The sequence below is a fragment of the Pelodiscus sinensis genome, chromosome 14 (assembly GCF_052426305.1).
Source record: "Pelodiscus sinensis isolate ZL-2025 chromosome 14, ASM5242630v1, whole genome shotgun sequence".
NCBI classification, from domain to species: Eukaryota; Metazoa; Chordata; order Testudines; family Trionychidae; genus Pelodiscus; species Pelodiscus sinensis.
In genome coordinates, this window is record NC_143065.1 from 39,050,674 (window position 1) to 39,070,703 (window position 20,030).

At 47.4% G+C, this 20,030-nt stretch overlaps 1 protein-coding gene across 1 annotated transcript in view; it reads left to right on the forward strand.

Moving 5' to 3' along the window:
- Positions 1-20,030, forward strand: part of ALDH1A3 (aldehyde dehydrogenase 1 family member A3) — a 59,236-nt gene that overhangs the window by 5,074 nt on the left and 34,132 nt on the right. The window contains exons 2-5 of the mRNA XM_006129200.5: positions 45-149; positions 9,420-9,560; positions 15,206-15,335; positions 17,526-17,587. Of these exons, the coding sequence (XP_006129262.2) occupies positions 45-149; positions 9,420-9,560; positions 15,206-15,335; positions 17,526-17,587 (438 nt within the window). The remainder of the gene's footprint in view (positions 1-44; positions 150-9,419; positions 9,561-15,205; positions 15,336-17,525; positions 17,588-20,030) is intronic.

The window sequence follows — 20,030 nt, forward strand, 5'->3', positions numbered from 1 at the left end:
CTCTTTTTTTTTTTTCTTCTTTCTTTCTTTTTGACCCCTGCTAGATATTTATTAACAACGAATGGCACGAATCCATGAGTGGCAAGAAGTTTCCCACCTACAATCCCTCCACGGTTGAGAAAATCTGCGATGTAGAGGAAGGCGATAAGGTAAGTTTCTCGGAGGAAAACATACCCGGTACATTTTTTTTCCCCTATAAAATTTGGTTAGTTGTTAAAAGCTTGTGGAAGCTAAACATTGTGGCATATTTGTTCAAACGGATTCGAGAGAAGGGGATCAGTTACGTCCCATGCCAATAGAATCCTATGAGCTGCTGCTTTGCTTGCGATGGTGATTGCTGTAATGGAATCCTCGGTGATATCAAGTATTGCTTATCAGATTTAAGGTTTAGAAATACGGATTAAACTATTATTTGCCCTATACAGCCCTTCCGCCCCCCACTTCCCCCACTTATTTGATGTAATTCAGGCCCCGAGCTTGCAAATGCTTATTCACCTGCTTAGCTTTACACATGCGAGCAGGCTCAGTGATTTCACAGGCTTTACTCACCTGTGTAAAATGGTGCGTGTGCGTGTGTGCGTGTGCATGTGCAGGGTTGGGGACAGAGCTCAAGACCAAAGTAGGAATGTGTGGGTCTGTGGTTTTTAAAGATCCTCTTCGGGAAACTTCTTGAGACTGAACCTCCTTGAAGTCTGGTCTCTTCTCCATGGAGGTGCATTAGTCCCATTGACGGGCGTTGATCAGTCAAACCAAAGGATGAGTGGGAGCCCTCAACATTGAGTATTAGGGTTGGTATTAAGAACTTCATAGTGCATGCCTTGGGCGCACAAAGCTCAGATTGGAGTTCGTGGCGCTAGCCGGGCTGCTATCCACCCATGCCACAACTCCCCGCAAACATCGTTCTTGTGGAGATGCTGTCGGGAGAAGGACAGGTCCAAGAGTTTGCCTCTTCCATCGGAAGGCTGGTTCCGTGCTCCCCTGTCCGTTGTTAGTGGTGGGGTCTCGCCCTCATGTGGTGGAACGAGGTCCCCTCCTTAGTAACAGTGGGACAGGGAACATTTTAAGCACAGTGAGGATCATCCCTTCTATGGTCAAGTTACGTCCAACAGCTCTAGAACAGGGAAACGGAAGGGCCAGAGGTTCTCTGTGGGAAGAATGCCCCTCCCCATCCCATTGGCGTCCCTATGGGTTATGATGCTGTTTTTAGGGTTGGCTCTTCTGCAATCCAAAACCCCAGGAAAGCCCATCAAACTGGACAGCTGGGACAGTGTACTGAGCACCCTCCCGGATGTGCCAGACAGCTACATCAAAAAAATAATCCTGTGAAAACCTGATCAGATGCCTACCCTGGCTATCGATAACAATGGGGTGCGGTCTCTGACTATGGGAGAAGGCAAGTCTGGGTCACGGTGCAGGCTCACAACTTGCTTAATGCTGCCACATCCAAGGAGAAGGACCCCTCAGAATAAGGAGTAGCCTCCATGGCTGCAACGTCCATGGCCAGGAGACTGGGGAGGCAGTTGTAAAGTGGCTAGATAATTCTGTGGGATTACGTGTACTTGGAGATTCAGTTTTTATATAGCATGTCGTTTGCATCGAATTATAATTACTCCATATAAATGGAGGGGTGAGGCTAATTCTGATGTAATTTTATTTTACTAGGCAGAAACCCTGGCTCCGCTACAGTTACATGAGCTACGTGCCTCTCAAGCAGTTACAAAGCCGTTGCGTGGGTATTTCAGGCCTGCTTTTCATGCCTCTGTTGAAAGAAAACTGTGGAGCAAAACCAAAAAAGCAACTTACTTTCTCCCCTTGATTTTTCCTGTTTCGTTTATGGGACTGTCGTGGGAAAACTTCCTTCCCTGGGCGCGCACGCTCGCTCTCAACTCCGGCCTCTAGGGATCAAGCTGTGGAAGTTCGGCGGGGTTCTGTGGGAATCAGGCATGCAGGCTAATCTCTGTGCGGCTGGGGCAAATCTTCTGGCCACAGAGGCTAGGTCTACCCTGCAGTATAGAAGATCTGGGGCTGGCCTGGGTCAGTGGGTTTGGGATGTGCAGATTGCAGCATAGATCTTTGGACTAAGGCTGCAACCCAGTCTCAGAGACCGTCCCCCATGAGGGGGTCTTAGAGCTCCTCCGGTGCAGCCTGAGCCCAAAGGTCTACATTGCAATGTTCAGCCCCACAGCCAGAGTTAATTGCTCCATGCTCTGAAACTCACTGCCGTGGGGTTTTAGTGTCGTTTAGATGTACCCAGAGAGTCTCTCCTTGCATGCTTAAATCCTACCTGCAGACACTCCTGCTGTATGTGTGGGGAGGGAGGCGTTGGGCTAGGCTGGGGCCAGATTTGTTTAAAAACGTGTGTTTGAGGCCCTAACCTGGGTGTATTCGCCTGAGTTTTACTTCGTAAGATTGGGTCTGTTAGCGCCTGAAAACAACACTTGGGGACTGGTGGCTGCAAATTCACATGATCTGGAGCCACAGAGACGTGTGTACATGGAACCCCTGGAGAAGAACGCAGCCCCAGTTTAATTCCCCCCCACCCCAGATCTCTGGGCGTTCCATACAGACAGACTTCGATTCCTTACTGCCGACCGCTACAGAGCTGTGCTCTGTGGCATTCCTGGTAGGGCAGCTACACAAAGCAAGAGCTACGTAGTGGCGCTGGCCAGAACTCTTGGAGGGGCTGAAGTCGCCAGCGCTGCCACTGCAGAAGCGGCTTATGCGGCCGCAGCTCACCTGACTCTAGATCGTGGGGGCTGGATTCCTTCCCCCTTCCCCTCAGCGTGAGTCCCCCCACAAGATGCCTGTGTGCTGAGGCTGAATTTGGCCACTAATAATTTGGTGATGACAGTTGGCTTTGGGGCTGTAACAGGGCCAACTTATTAGCCTGGGAGTAAAGGTTTTGTTTTTCTTCAGTTAGAAAATTAAAATGGAATTGTTTGCAGGGGCTTGTCAGAGGAAAGGGAATAGAGGGAGATCTTGGGTGGGAGAGAGGAGCTGGCAGTGAGACTCGGCCAGTGATAACGCCAGCATACAAATAAGGGCCGAGTGTTAATGTCTGTTGGGTTGAGACCAGGCATGGGAATAACGAGTCTGACTAATGTACAGGGCAGCTGCATTACTGTGCCGCATGCAGGGCTGTTACCCACCCTACTGGCCCCGGAGCTCAGCATCCAGACATGGCAGATCAGCTCCGTGTAAAGCACACGACCTGTCCCCAGTGCCATCGCAGAAAACAATCTTCGTGTTTCCCTGTGGTTGAAATTAACTCGTGTGCCAAGCGCTGACGCGGGGGCGTCGGCTTTGCTTTGTCTTTCTGCGCATGGCAGAGTCCCACCCTGGAGTGGAAAATCCGCAGGGTTGGGTACTGGCTCGAGGCATCCGTGCCGTTCCAGAGGAGCCCGCCTTGTGATGAAGTGTTGGAAGGGTGTCCGTTGCCATCCATGCCACCCACCCTTGTGTTTGAGGGATGGTTTGAGGTTAGGCGCAGTTACAGACTGGGCTGCTTACTACCGGCCACGCTGGTGATGCCGCCTATAGGAAGGTGGCCTGACGTTGCCCATTGTAACCCCTCCACCCTCTGTGTTCAGTTTCTTGTAACTTTGCCCGGTGTTAACTGCTTGGGCCGAAGCTTTCCATGATGAATGTCTGCCTCAGTCTGAACGTTTTTGGAATGTTTCATAAATGGTTGACTCATTTCCCCTGGAAGAGAGCGGGGAGGGGAGAACGCGTTGTTCACACAATTCGCACAGCCGCTTCATTGCGACGCTCTAGCGCCTTCATGATTTGGCACTTGGCGGCGGGCTCAGGCAGGTGCTTGTTGCTGGGCCAATGGAGATCTCGCTCAAGTTTGACTGAAGCATTCACAGACGGATTCGTCTGTGTGGACATGCTCAGTCGAGACTTATCCGAGTTTGGCAGCTTGGAGAGTCTGCCTCCACTAGGCATGTTCTGTCCCCTCTCAGGAACTACATCCGTCACATACAATCCAGAGTGTGTGTGTGCTCCCCTCACACATCCTAGAGCTGCCCAGGGCTTTCCTTGCCGTAGCTCCTCTGGATTCGGGAACGAAGAGTCAGGAGACAGTCGTCTTATGGACTCGATGCTCCACCTGCTGGTGCCCTAGCAGCGAGAAGGGGGAAGAGGCCTGGTTCCAATGCAGAGATGAGGAGCTGGACCTGTGAGTTAGAGTATTTACAGAAGGGGGGAAGAAGGGATCAGACTGGACAGAACCATAAAGATCCCGTGGGGACGAAAATAGTTTTATGATCTAGTTGGAGACTGTATCACTGCTGCATACACACAAGGGGGCTGCATTAAGGCTTCAGGAAATGTTTAAGTCTGACATTGCCTGACTTTTTAGCATTTGATTCGGCCCACTGTGTGCGCGATACTAAATAAATCCCACACCGATTGAAACGGAGTTGTTAGGTCTTGTGCGTCCCTCCTTTTTGTCTTTTGCACCTTGACAGCTATGATGCTGTCCTTCTGTCACGCACAGTGCCAGTGGAGTGTGACATCTGTGCAGGGCCGGATTGAGGAGGGGGCTAGCCAGGCAGCTGCCCGGAGTGCCAAACTATGAGGGGCGCCTGATGGCAGCTGTAAGGGGCACGCAGCGCCCCTTATAGCTGCCATCAGGCGCCGCCCGCCCAGCTCCTGCAGGGGCCGCGTTAACCAGAGCGGGGGCCGCGTTAACCCCTGCAACGCCGGCCAGCAGCGCCCTTCCTCCCGTGGCCGCGGGGCCCCGCATGGCCAGGCTCGGCCCACCCTGTGTGGCCCTGGGCCACGCGCCAGCAGCAATAGCGGGGCTGGGCCGGGCACGTGCGTCCTGCCACTGCCAGCTCCGCGCGCCCTCCCCTATGCGCCGGTGGGGCCGCACATATGCCCTCCCCCAACCCAGGGCACAATTAAACTGTCTGCCTGGGGCGCCGGAATGGCTCGGTCCGGCCCTGCACCTGTGCACTGTAACGCACTGTTCCGAGTCCCATCCTTTCATGCTTGGTCACCATGGGGCGGGGGATTAAGAAGGGAATTTCAGCCTGTCAGGGCTGTTCCCCACTCTGGCACTCCGAGGGCAGAAGGTGGGGGCCTGCAAGAGACCTTAAATACCTTGCTTCTATAGGCTCTGCTTACAAAAGCTCTCCAGAATCACAGATGCCTTGGCTCTGTGGAAGGAAAAAACCCCAAAAGCTGCCATCAAGTGATTTAACCCTGGGAGAAGAAAAAACAGGAGGGGACACATGAATTCCTTCTCCAAGCTCTCCGCCCCCCCCCCCCCCCCAAAGAAAGCATGAAAAAAGAAAGAGGAAAAACAAGCTGCAGTCTCTGGTAGCTGACGGCTCAGTCTTAGGCAGGCAGACATACACAGACACCCCCTGTTACTTTCTAGGACACAAGGATCAAATCATTGCCTTAAAAAGTTGATTTTATTGACAAAAGATGTACTTGATAAAGCATACTTGGTTGCTAGGTGTTACATAGCAACTGAGTAAAACAGATTAAAACACAGAGAATCTCTGGGGACAGCTCTTAGATAGTGAATGATGGAGGGAAGGCCTGGGATTCACACACACAAGTTTAAACCAGTCAAAATAAAGAAAAATACTGTTTTCCCTCTACTCATGATCCATGCTGATCCATACTTTAAGGCCTAGTTCACTCCCATGTCCAATATTTCTTATAGGCATGGTAATTCTGATTACTGCATCTGCTCCCTCCAGCCCTTACCTTGTCTCGCGTTGTATGATTCTAAGTTATCTAAATACAATTCAAATTTCAGCGCTGTATTCCCATTGGTTCTTCTGGGCCCCAGCCAACACCTTTGCTAGCTACCTGAGGTTAGCCCCTGTGTCACCAGGTGCTGACCAGCACTCCTCCTATCCATCACACAGCCTTACCTAAGGATTTCCTTGCTTGTGCTGGTTTGACTGCAGAGGTAGCTGAGTTTGTTGTGTGCACGTTATATGGCGTTTCTGTGGAGGTATTTTGGGGGAATTCTTCTGCGTGCACAAATAATGACTCCGTAGAACACCAAACCACATATGGTATCGGGGAGTGTAGTGAGCAGGAATGAGCACAGCTAACCACAGAGTCGCCCGCATGCCCAGTTTTGGAAAACAGTAATGGTCCCTAGTAATGCTGTGCTCTGTAAGATTGCTCCTAGCGTGACTTCTGGAAATGGCTGGATTGTTAGTAATGATGATGATCTCAGTGGAAAATTGTGAAGCCGGTGAGGGCTAAGTCACTTGTTTTGTGATGCTAAGGCATAGGATAGTTGGCACAGGAAGGGGGCTGACAGCAAGTGGTTTAGTAACAGTATTGAGTAACAGTCTGATTTCATATCCATTTGCCTTGCTCTCCTACCTGTGAGTGCAGTGTGTAAATAGCCAGGATCTGTTCTGAATTAGCCCTTGCCTCTTGTATTTTGTGCACTGGTCCTTTCTGCTGGCTGATGCAAATATACATTTGGGTCTAGACTGTGGTTTTAAGCACTACCCCAGTGAATCATAGAATCATAGGGTTGGAAGGGACCTCAGGAGGTCATTGAGTCCAGCCCCCTCATCAAAGCAGGGCCAATGCCAACTAAATCATCTTCGCCAGGGCTTTGTCAAGCCTGGACTTAAAAACCGCTAGGGATGGAGAGTCCACCCCCTCCCTAGGTAACCCATTCCAGTGCTTCCCCACCCTCCTAGTGAAATAGTTTTTCCTAATATCCAACCTGGACCTCTCCCACCACAACTTGAGACCATTGCTCCTTGTTCTGTCATCACTGGGAACAGCCTTTCTCCATCTTCTTTGGAACCCCCCTTCAGGAAGCTGATATCAAATCCCGCCCCCACCCTTGTCTCAGGCTAAACAAGTCCAAATTCCTCAGCGTCTCCTCATCAGTCAAGTGCTTCAGTCCCCTATATCATTTCTGCTACCCTTGCTGGACTTTCTCCAGTGTGTCCACATCCCTTTTTTGGTGAGTGAGTGTGAGAGAGAACTGGATGCAAAACTCCAGATGTGGCCTCACCAGAGCCGAATAAAGGGGAATAATCACTTCCCCAGATCTGCTGGCAACGCTCCTCCTAATAAGAACGGCCGTACTGGGTCAGACCAAAGGTCCTTCTAGCCCAGTATCCTGTCTGCCGACAGTGGCCAGCACCAGGTGCCCCAGAGCAGGTGGACCGAAGACAATGATCAAGCGATTTGTCTCCTGCCATCTCTCTCCAGCCTCTGACAAACAAAGGCCAAGGACACCATTTTATCCCCTGGCTAATAGCCTTTTATGGACCTAACCTCCATGAAATTATCTAGTTTCTCTTTAAACTCTGTTATAGTCCTAGCCTTCACAGCCTCCTCTGGCAAGGAGTTCCACAGGTTGACTACACGCTGTGTGAAGAAGAACTTTCTTTTATTAGTTTTAAACCTGCTACCCATTAATTTCATTTGGTGACCTCTGGTTCTTCTATTTAGGGAACTAATAAATAACTTTTCTTTATCGGCCCTCTCCACACCACTCATGATTTTATAGACGTCTATCATATCCCCCCTCAGTCTCCTTTTTTCTAAACTGAAAAGTCCCAGTCTCTTTAACCTCTCCTCATATGGGACCCGTTCCAAACCCCTAATCATTTTAGTTGCCCTTTTCTGAACCCTTTCCAAGGCCAAAATATCTTTTTTGAGGTGAGGAGACCACATCTGTACACAGTATTCAAGATGTGGGCGTACCATAGTTTTATACAGGGGCAGTAAGATATTCTGGGTCTTATTTCCTATCCCTTTCTTAATAATTTCTTAATGCACCCTCATATACCGTTAGCCTTCTTGGCAACAAAGGCACACTGTTGATACATCAGTGGTAGCTGATGGAGCATCACTCCTCAATCAGTGTGACTAGGGTGTGACTGTGGGGAGGGAACCAACCCGCAGTGATTGCTATCCCAGCAAGATGCAGCATTCTGGGTTCTACATGCTCCTGGAACTTGACTCAATTCCCATTGAAGCCAATGGAAACCGTCCCATTAACATCAGTAGGAACTGGATGGGGCTGCAGGTGTGCCTGGGTTGTGTGATCACAAGCCTGCCTGTGGCACAAGTGTGCAAGAGTAGAGGGAAAGCGCTTTGCCCTGCACGTCTGCCCTCCCGCGTGTGCACTCTCCCAAGGCAAGAGGCAGTCCTTGTGACTTGGTTTCCCCACAGGCCTGGCCAGCATGAACATAGTGCTGCCTTGTGTCATCTTGGCTAATTGTTTTCCATATCCCAATAAGCACCACAGTTTTTTACATGTTCAAACCTGACACCTTCATTATATTGTGTCCTTCCTGATGTACCATTAAAACATTTCTGAGGCATGGTTTGTCAATCCTAAGTTCAGCATGAAATTGGGGACTTCTAAGAAGTGGGAAGGCCGGCTATGGTTGAAACCAAGTGAATTGATTCAGATTAGAGCGACTGGGACACGACTGGACCCAGTGTAACCTGTGTGAATTCAGGGTAGGAGCCAGCTGGTAATTCCAGAACCCTGCTAATGCCTCCACCCAGCTACTGTGTGCATTCGTGCTGACACCCTCTGCTCCCACATATTGCTTGCCATATGTCATGTCAGTCTCACAGACACTTACCATAATTAGGGAGCTACAAATAGCCTGGGATAACTAAGATGACTGGGTGGTCTTGGCCTATGCATGGCTGGAAATTTACTTCAGTGGAGCTATGCTGGTTTACATAATCTGAAGGTTCGGGCCATCGCGTTGAGCAAAAAAACGCTAACAGCCCTACCCAAAAGGGGACATGTGGTTCTTCCACAAATATTGTTGAGGAGCTAAGTGAATTTGTGTTGTGTGAGTTAACTGCTTTAACACATTTGATTGTGGGTTCCCAAAGGAAAACTGGAATTGTTCAGTGGGGTCTGTGAGCTATAATTATTCCCTTGACTAAAACCATAATAGTCGTACTTTGAGTAGATCTGTCTTGCAACTTTGTGTTACAAATATTGATCCATTTTTAGATTTAGCTTGTGAATACACCGGTCTCAGTCCCCTTTCTCTTACCCCTTCCCTGAAAAGTATTGCTCATTCTCCACTAGGAGCTGGACTGGGCATAATTTTCACTGTTGCCAACAAAGTATGTAGATAAGAAAATATAAGGGCTTGACTATTGTTGTTTATCCTGCCAGTGAAGCCTGGTCCAGTTCCATAAACCTCACAGTTTACCCTGAGAGATCTTATTGACTCTACAAAATTTGAATGTAAGTTCCTACTTGAAGCCACTTGGAACCTTGCAAGATCCTGACCTATGTTCAGCAGCAAAACAGGAGATTCTCTTGGCAGATAAATATTACAATGGCCAGGCTCTGCAGGACACCGCATAGCAAGCCACCTGCAACTTGTCTCTTTCTGACCCGACTGTTTTGTGTGTGTGTTTGATTGCTTTAGCCTGACATCGATAAAGCCGTGGAGGCAGCGAAAGCAGCATTCCAGAGGGGATCTCTCTGGAGACAAATGGACGCTTTAAGCCGAGGAAGGCTCCTGCACAAACTAGCTGATCTCATCGAGCGAGACCGAACCATTTTGGCGGTAAGTATCATGTGGTGGGGGAGCAATAATGGAGACCGACTCCTTAGTTCTGTCCTCTGGTTACACTGGAGAGCTGGGGCTGGTGGTTGCTTGTGTTTATTGCCAATCCCCTCTGTAAGGAGACTTGTTTCCCAAGGTCCCACCGTGCTTGAGTGACATTTGAGCAGAGGGACTCTTGAGAGCGATGTTTAAAGGTAACTCTGCCTCCTTAAAGGGAAAAGCTCCAAGTCCCTCGCTCTTTTCAGTGCTTTGGATGAGGCCACCCTGGACCTTAGCATTGCAAGTGCAGCCTCCCCCCTTCAGACTTGAATAGTGCCCCCTGCATGTCCATCCACCATGTGAGGGTAACGCCCCTGGTTGACGGCTGACTTAGAAAAGCTGCCGCTCCTCCCACCGTTTGATCTCCCTGTCCCACGCAATGGGAGGGGAGGAAGCTTTTCCAGGCCAATGGGCTTGTCAGGAAACAGCAGCAGCAGAGCCGTGCCCTCTTAACTGGCTTCTTTTTGCTGTTGGATGGGTTGTTTATCCTCCCCTGGCCTCCCCCTCAGGTTTTGTCCACTTGATGAAATACGGTTGACAACTGTCTAGCTTGCCTCTTCCAGCGTGGAGGGCGGGGGAGTTAAAGGAGGCTCAACGTTTAATACTCGTTTATACGTCTAGGTGTTCGGTGGGAAGGGGATTGCACTCACCTCTTGCAAGGCCCCCTGGCCAAGTGTGTGTACCCCCCCCTCGGTTTATGGAGACTCTCTTTGGTGACTCTGCCCTCTAGCTGAGTTACGCTAAGTCTGTGTGTGCAAAATAAAACCACCCCTTCCGGGGTATCCATCCTAGAACTGGAAGAGACTCAGGAGGTCATCCAGTCCAACCCCCTGCCCAAAGCAGAGCCAACCCCGACTGAATCATCACAGCCAGTGTTTGTCAAGCCGGGACTTAAAAACCTCGAGGGATGGAGATTCCACCCCCTCCTTAGGTAACCCATCCCAGTGCTTCACCCCCCTCCGAGTGAAGAAGTTTTTCCTGCTATCCAACCTTGACCTCCCCCGGCCTGTAACTTGAGACCGTGGCTCCTGCTCACCGGAGAACAGCCTCTTGCCATCCTCTTTGGAACCTCCCTTCAGGAAGTTGAAGGCTGCTCTCAAGCCAACACGGCCTCTCAGTGCCCTCTTCAGTGTCTCTCAGTTTGTTCCCACCCTGGGACAGAGCAGTGCCCCCTGGACGTCCTCCCTGAAGGTAACATTTTTGCCATCCTAGGGCCCTTCTTGTTGCAGCCCTTTGGTTGGGTCACTAGAGTCCAAATCCTCCCCACTCCCCCTTTCAAGATCCAGGCCACTTCCCCTGAAGCTAATGGGAAGGCTGAGGGGCACTAGATCCCACACTCTTCTCCAGCCTGCAGGCTAGGGACCCTGTAGATAGCAGCTGTCTGCTATGCCTGATCTGCTGCTGCTCTGATTCCCTGGGATGCTTCCTCACAGCCCTGTGCTGTCTTTGCTGTGAGCTCCCCGTACTAAGCTGTCCGTGGCACGGCTACTCTTCCTACTAGCCACTCCTTGAGATCCACACAACAACTAACTGCTGCTTGGTTCTGCATTGCCTTTATATGGCTTTCCTGGCCCCTGATTGGCTGCTTCCCCTGCAGCCACTCTAGCCTGCTTGGATGACCTCTCTACTGCCTTTTTTTTCTGGGATGGGCTGTGGCAACAGTTCAGTAGTCCATCCCAATTCAGTAAAGCACAGAAGAACATATGTGACGCTTTAGACATGTTTCAGTGACTGACTTCAATAGGGCAGCTGGCTTGTTTAGGTGATGCTGGACCAAACTGAGGCCCATGTGAGTAAAAGCTGGGCCAGCAGGGCCTTCGTCTACATGACAAATTAATGGGAAGTGGTGGGCCCCATTCATCCTTGGCTTAACTGCACTGATGCTGGGATGAATTCAAATCCCTGATTTGAGAGACTTTTGAGGTCATACGTCTGGGAAGTCAATGTCATGTATTCATACAGTGATCACACCCTTACTTGAAGTTAACATTGTCCTTACCTGTTTTGTGGGGTGCTAAATATTTTCCTAAAAAGTCCTACCGCAAATATCCCCCACTCTGTCTACAATTAGCAGGCAAAGACTGTTGGCTAAGGCTAAATGGTTCTATTATCCTTACCTTAAATAAGAAACTGTGTCTGTGGAATTCAATGGAAGAAACATCTGAAGAGAACAGCAAAAACAAAATTGTTCCCCATTCTGTATATTGGCAAAGGATGAGCTAAATAGGTCTGTGACTTGGGTCGACTTCTGTTCATTAGAACATCAAAGAGGGCCAGTAACAATGGCAATAGGAAAACAGGACTGTCATTTGCAGTAAACCACATCACACAGATTGTCGATGGGATTTAACTTCTTTATAGGAATTGAAATAAGTGGGAGAAAGATTTGTGACTAGTTTGAAATCTTCATTCACATCTATCTGTGCCCCTGGCTCTTTATAAAAATTATTCCACTGCGACTTAACTGCCCACAGAACCAATTCACCTGAATTGTGTGTTGCAACTCCGCCTCTTCCTTTCCCTAGAGAGATCAGCTGTACACTTGTGCATCTGCTCTGGAGAGATTTGTATGCCACCCAGCTGATTAGAAGTGCACCCACTGCTAGCTTGTGTGTTTTGTTTATATTGGTGATGCACATTCACACATGCCTCAGTGCACGTAAAATTATTCCTCACACAAATGGGGAAGAAAATCCCCGCATTGGTAGAAAAGATTAGAGGGAATATTGATCCTTCTTCTCCCTGATACAGGGGTAGTTTATGCTAATCTTTTTGATGGTTGGGCAAGCTGGGACCAGGAGGAAAGACACCAGCTCAGTCATACGTGACAATTGTCAAAAATTAACTTTGGGCCTAAGACACACAGTTCTGGATTGGGTTTTACCAGACTTTGCAGTGTTTTGGTCTCAGTAGCCAACAAAAGATTATTTTTTTTTAAGTTGTCCTTGTGGCACCTTTTCTTTCTGATGGGCAAAATTTTTCGGCTTGTTTTGAACTCTCGGTATCAAGAATGTCATGACTGGTCTTGTTTTTGCCAGAGGATTTGATGGGACTTCAGAGGATGTCTGTTAGCTCTCACACTTAACTGAAAGAGCTTTAACAAGAATTTCTCCAAAACATGAACTAGCCTTTGGTATTAAATAGGCATTTATACAAACAGTTCTTTTAAAACTGTTAATTTTATTTTTCTGTCTTTTCACAGTCTTCACTCTTATGGTGTCTTCCAGCTTAGACAGCATTAGACACATGCACTAAAATCTTTTGACTGTCTCTACGTTCCTCTGTAGTACAAAGAAGGATGCACATCTAAATATTTGCAAGTTACTCTTTTTAGAAGGAATAAAAAGGGTGTGGGAGAAATTGCTTTCTTCTGGTGCAGGATTTAAAATGCATTGTTAGGCACTCTTCATGAACATGCTGCTTGCAAAATGAAGCTTGACATAGGATGTGATGCTCTGTGAATTTGGATGCTCTTTGGTGTAAACAAGAAATATCATTCTGGAACAGAGTCTTGTTCTTGAAGAATGAAGCCTTGTGGTCAGTCCCTGGTCAGGAAGGACCTGATCCATAACCTGATAAAGTCAGTTCAGAGACTTTACTTGTCTGCTGTGGAACTTTCTTTTCTAACTTGGACCTGAGCCTAAACTCAAAACATATCTGATCTAACCTCCCTGAATTCCAGAAGGGCTTGTATCTGTACTCCAGCCAAATCCATATCAGCTCTGATTCAGCACAGCACTTGAACATGTGCTTAGCTTTAAGCACAGGCTCAAATTCATCCTTATTTAGCACTGCACTTCAGAAAATGCTTAAGTCCTCAGTGTGTCCACTGGAACTTAAGCACATGCTTAGAGTTAAAGATGTGGCACTTTGTTTCTGAAGTGAGTTAAGGCTTTTCCCTGAGAGCCTCATTGATCAGTCTTTATGGTTGACTTGAATCTCAATGATGAGTATAACCACCACCAGGCAGATTTGAACTTGGGACCTCCGGAGCTTAGTGGAGGAGTCTCCACAGTTTGAGCTATAAAGCCAGCTGGCTTCCAGCTTAGGCTATAGAGCTCACTTGTTCTTATCTCTCGCCAGAAGTGGTCTAAATGCCACTGCATGGGAATGTGAACCAAGTCCGCTAGGTGTGTGGGTCCCATGAGCCCAACCAACCCCCTCATTCTGAACATCCCCAAAATCAGGAAAAATCCAGGTCTGCAGCCCTGTGGCTCAGTCTCAACACTACTGGGAACAAAACCATGTGTTTCTGCCCATCTTCATGGGCAGATCTTGTCTGCAAAAGGCCATGAGATTGAAACACCGCTTGCTAAATTGTTGGCATGCACGTGAGAGGATCTTGTTCCACGGCATAAACAAATCAGGAAGCTCAGTTGGAGCTTCCTGTAAGCCCTATGTGGAATTTTCAGACATTCCCACAACAGCTTTGATAGCTGGGTTATTTTTAGAAATCGAGGCACAGCTTGTTCCATCATTTTGGCAGATGCTGCTCCAGCCGGTTCAAAATCTGGGAAGTCTCTTCAATCTCTCTTTGGACCTCAGCATTTCGGAAGGCTGAATGTGCATGATTTCATCCTCAATTTACATTTAATTCAGCTGCCTTTTTATACTGGCTTTTTTCTGTTACTGTCCAGCTTGCATGGTGGGGAGTTGGGGAGATAGGAACGAGGCCTCTAGAGCTTGCAAGAAGAGGTTAATTGACTCAAGGCATGTGCTCTCCCAACGTGTTTTTTCCCATCATCCAGTGGACCAAAAAAGGCTTTTCCTAGATCACTTTGAACAGTGAGAGCCGGACTTTCATATCAAAGGAAAATGGGCCTGACTGTGCTCTCCGTGTGGCCAGCTGGGATCCCCATGAGGGGAGCAATTAGAAAACCGAAGTCACACATCTAAGGTTGCCTTTCTTCTGAGCACAACCCAACCATGCCGTCCTCTCATGCTGTATCCCTAAAAGCTGCTGTTACAATGGAGTTACTTAGTGCAGCAATTTATGAAGTTCCTCTGGATCTATTCCAGTTCTATTGAGAACAGGTCTATGTCTACACTGAAGAAATAGTGTAATTTCCCCCTCCCCCCCACCTGTACAGTACTCTTACTAGCTTGAATAGAAACAGCACTGTTATTTGCAGCAGCTCATAACTCCTACTGCCAGCAACATGTGTTTCTATTGGTGGTGCACATCCACACTTGCCTTGGTGCACCTAACAACATTTGCTCTGCACGTGGATGGAAAAATTAGAGGGAACACTGTTGAGGAGGCGAGGTGAATGCACACCATTTGGCTTCAGGTGGATATGTACTTGACACAGCTCAGTCGAACCTCTGCTGCCACTATGCTATTTATACTCGGGCTAGTTCTCTCTGATGAGATGTATGTATACATCACACCCCTACGTCATTGTGTAGACACAACACCGAATTGTTCTAAAGTTAGACTTTTGGTGGGAGGAAGAGATCACCCCTTTCCATTGTGCAGGGTAGAAGAAAGATAAAACTTGTAGATTGCAAAAGAGATTTCCCCCTCCCCCCAGAATTTTTAAAAACAACAGCAACCCTCATCAATATTAACCGTATATAACCATGTGTGTGATTTGTTGTTTCAGACCTTGGAAACAATGGACACAGGGAAACCTTTTCTTCATGCCTTCTTCATTGACTTGGAAGGCTGTATAAAGACACTTAGATATTATGCAGGGTGGGCTGATAAAATCCAAGGCAGAACTATCCCGGTGGGTAAGTTGAATGATTCCGCTTGTTCACGTTTAAAAGCTCCTTCAGTCTGTGAAATTGAGAGAGAACCAGCTTAGGGAGTTTCCCTCCTGGAAAAGTCATTGCTTCCCCTCCCCCTAATTACTTGTGCCATGTTCTGTATGGAAAGCCATAGTGTTAGAAAAGTTATTTATTAGTTCCCATAATAGAAGAACTAGAGGACACCAAATGAAATTAATGGGGAGCAGGTTTAAAACTAATAAAAGGAAGTTCTTCTTCACACAGCGTGTTGTCAACCTGTGGAACTCCTTGCCAGAGGAGGCGGTGAAGGCTAGGACTATAATAGAGTTTAAAGAGAAGCTGGATAAATTCATGGCGGTTAGGTCCATAAAAGGCTATTAGCCAGGGGATAAAATGGTGTCCTTGGCCTCTGTTTGTCAGAGGCTGGAGAGGGATGGCAGGAGACAAATCGCTTGATCATTGTCTTCGGTCCACCCTCTCTGGGGTACCTGGTGCTGGCCGCTGTCGGTAGACAGGATACTGGGCTAGATGGACCTTTGGTCTGACCCAGTACGGCCGTTCTTCTGTTCTTATGTGTTGGACAAAAGGTTATATGCCTCCCTGGGCGGTTTGGAACTGCCCTGTAGTTGTTTGAGCGTTCTGTCCCTGGTTAGTGTGAATCCAGTTTCACCAACAGCACAGTCTATCCTTTCAGTGAGAGTGCGATGGAAATCAAAGCTCAAAGGATATTTTGAGTCCCTTCTTTGTTAGTTAAATTAGGTTGATTAGAGCGAGGCTGGATCTTGCTAGCTCAGATCTGTGGGTGATCACAGTATGTTCAGGTGTTGAATTCCTAAGGGGTTTGATCAAACTGTTTTTATGGGTATTTAGAAATAAATCAAACACTTGCCACTTGTTTCTTCAAACACCTCTCCCAGGGGTTGTGCCCAGTTCTGTGCTTCATTACACTCATGCCAGTGGCTTTAGTGAGGGAAGAATCTAGCTGCTCATGTGTGAGCACAGGTATGGCTTGGGGAGGTTTAAGATAACAAGGGTGTTTGCATGAAGTCAGTGAGCAGCTAATTGAAAATCAGCTGCCTGCTCCTTTCTTTTGCCCTGGTGATACCTGGTGGTGCATGGAGGAAAGAGTACCACAGACAAAGGTTAAAGACCTGCTCCTTCTGGTAGCTCTGAAGGGCAGCATTTACCCCTACTTCCCTGCCCCCTTTTGCCTGCCAGTCAGCATTGGCTTATCTGTAAGGATAGCAGAGCCCAAGCCTATAGCAAAGCCAGATATCTTTGTTACCCAAGCTCACTTTAATTTGCAGATCTGTTCTCTGCGAAGTCTGGCTCTTAAACTTATTTGACCTCTTCCAAAGTGCATAATATCGAGAACCCCCTGAAATGGAGTTTCATAGAAAATAAAAATTTTAACTGAAAAATTGCTTTTATTAAATTTTTGACAGGAAATTTCCACACTAAAATATTCTTTTTTGTTTATCAGAAACAAAACAGTTGCTCGAATCAAAACAAATTTTCATTTTTTTTTAAATCAAATCTCAAAAACTTTTTTTCATTTTAAGTATTTCTTCTGGAAGTTTGTCACAAAACTCTTGGTTCGGATTTTTCCCTGTGCCATAAACCTGTTGTCTTCCCCCATCTGAATCTAACCATCGGAAGAGCACTGATAATTCAGTTTCTTTGTTCATGGAAATGTAGAATTGCACTAGTGGAATGTGTCCGAGCAGCAAGTGAAAGGGAGAATGGGTGTGAGGAAAGGCCGTGGATTCCAAAGGGTCTGAATTAGAGCAGCATTTGGCCCTCCACAGGAAGCAAAAGATTTGACTTATTCTGTGATAGATGTTTCCTATCGGATAGTTGAAGCAAAATGCAGGACAATGTAGCACTTTAAAGACTAACAAGATGGTTTATTAGATGATGTAGTCTTTAAAGTGCTACATTGTCCTGCATTTTGCTTCAACTACCCCAGACTAACACGGCTACATTTCTATCCTATCGGATAGTTTTCATCCTTTTGCTGAGCATCCCTTCTTGGTGCAGGATAAAATGCATGACTCCCCAATCCTTTCAGATTAGCTTTATCTAGCGTCTGTCTGTTCTTTATATCCTTTTATATTGTTTCTATTAGTTGACCCCCCTTCACAAGTGCAGTATGTGGTCGGTCTCTGACATGTTTTGGCTTTTGTTTTGCAGATGAAAATGTCGTCTGCTTCACCAGGCATGAACCGATGGGTGTTTGTGGGGCTATAACTCCAGTAAGTACAAAACCACCTGTTGGTTTTCTGCCAAGAGTTGCTTCTACCCTGAGGGTCCCCTGCATTTACAAAAATACCTCTGCCTGCCCCCACGCCATTGCAGTCATTGAGCTTCTAGATGAGAAGGCGGGACTGGAGGGACTTCCCTTTGGAGTCTGTTTAATGTTTCTTCTTGACTCATCAGACAGAATTAACCTATGGCAATATAAGCTGCTCTTTGTAAGACCCAGCCTTTTATGCTAATCAAGTGTCAGTCTCCTATATGGCGCTTATGCTAAAGTCACCAGTGACCAATCCAGCATCAACTGCTCTTCCTACCTTTTTGAGCCTCTTCTTACTGGGCATTTGCGAGCTAATTCCCCTGACGGTTACTCTTGCTAGCCGGCATTACCGTTTTTTAATTTTAAAAGGTGGTATTTGTTAGTTTTTGTTAGCTTGTTCCTATAGTTCGGTTGTTATAGCTGATCAGTAGCATTTTTCTTTGCCTGATGGGTTTGTTTCTGATGCTGAGAAACTCTGGCTAACACTCAGAATTCCTCAGGTCTTCATCAGGTACCGCGTTCTTTATTTAAACAGGCAGCCAGCCAGACTTTGCTTTACGGGAGCCATAATGGTTATAAAGTGAACATCCGTCAGAGGAAGCTCTTGGTTAGACTCTACCAGAGAGACTTTTGTGCTAGGATGCTGGAGGCTTTGAGCCTAACCCAGTTTGCATTAACATCAAAGGAAGTTTGCCACTACCTTTAGGGGGAGCAGGATCAGGGCCCTCACGACTGATTTCTGACCTAGATTTTGGAGTTGAATGGACTGTTTGCTTTTGTGTGAGAGAGACAACTGCAGGGAGATTGGGAGATGTCGTAGGTGTGTGTCTTGTGTGTAATAGCTTAACATGTGGATCAAGAACTTGCTTTGGGAATGAAAGAGGTCTCACTCTGTTTTACGGAGCCTTGATGGGGCTATGTCTACACTGGGATGGTTTGGTGACAAAAGTGCTGTCGACATGCAAAAATGAAAACTAGTCACTTTTATTTTTCTGCCTCCCATCGATTTCATGGCCAGATGGCTAGTTCCCCTATTGACAGATAGAGCAAAGCAATGTGGGTAAGTATCCCACAGTGCAGTGTTGTGGGAAGGCGGAACTGATTTCTGCGCATCTTGGGATTCTCTCCAAGTTCTTCCACAGCATTCTCAGCTGCCGGGAGTAGCATCATGAGTCCATGCTAAGGAATGTTAAAGCAGGACAGCAGTCTCTCAGTCCTCCCCCTGCAGCAGCAGTCTGCCTGTTGCTGTGTTTCTAGCAGGGCAGAATGGGAGCATTCGGAGCATTCCAATTATTTGCTTTTTTTCTTTGTTCCCCAAATGGCTATCAGATGCTTCCCAAAGCTTTGGAAGGGAGAGTCACATGCCTGCAGGGCAGCAGAGATCACAAAACACTGAGCATTTGGAAGGCATTGTGGGATACTGGCAGAAGCCAGTTCTCACAACAAAACCAACAGAGTCCATGCTGGCTCTTTATTGTCAACAAAGGGAGGAGAAAAGACAAAAGTCTGTCATGGGAGTGGAAGTTTTTTGTTGCCAAAACTGGGTGTTTTTCCTGACAAAAGTTGCATTGTAGTGTGGACACTCTGTTTTGTCAACAAAAGACAGTTTTTGATGACAAAACATGCCGGTGTAGACAAGGCCTGAAGAACTGAGTATTATCCTTTGTGAATGAGCTGCATTCCAGTGACTCAAGAGTCCAATGAAAACAAACCTCTTGGGCTTCTTGAATTAGAGACATAAGTCTGAAAGGGACTCTTAGGTCATTGAATCCCATTCCCTGCTACCACAACCAATACTGTTTGTGCGCTTAAGCTCCAACTTCCATGGACCTCTGATTCAAATATCTCTATGTCCATCCTCCAAACAGACCTGATTGTGGATTTATGCCCCTCAGAAATTCTGTTGTGGCTCTTTGCAGGCAGGAGGTTTGGAAAGCCAAGCCACCGAAGCATCCACTCGGTTCTTCTCTCTCCTCTCCTCCTCCCCCCATGATATCTCAAGATCGTATCTAACCATTTAACCTCTGGGAATTGTACACAAATATTGGGCTTAGCCTGGGCAGTGGTTATATTTGCAGTTTAACATGACTTTATGGGCACCCTGAGGCATATTGTTCCACTGTAAGGGCATAGTCATAATCGGGGCTCGACAAATAGTGTAATCTACTCGCCCATGGCGAGTAGATTACACCCTGGAAGAGCCGGCGCGGAGAGATCTGCGCATGCGCAGAACGATCTGCACATGCGCAGAGCGCAGAACCGCGTGGCTGGTGAGCGGGGTTCGCTGCTGCCCGGTGAGCCCTGGTCATAATAAAAAGACAAGGCCACTAATTTTGGGTATGTAATTCCTTTGATCTCATCAGAGTTTAACCTGGGATGAGCTTGGATCATACAGAAACTGA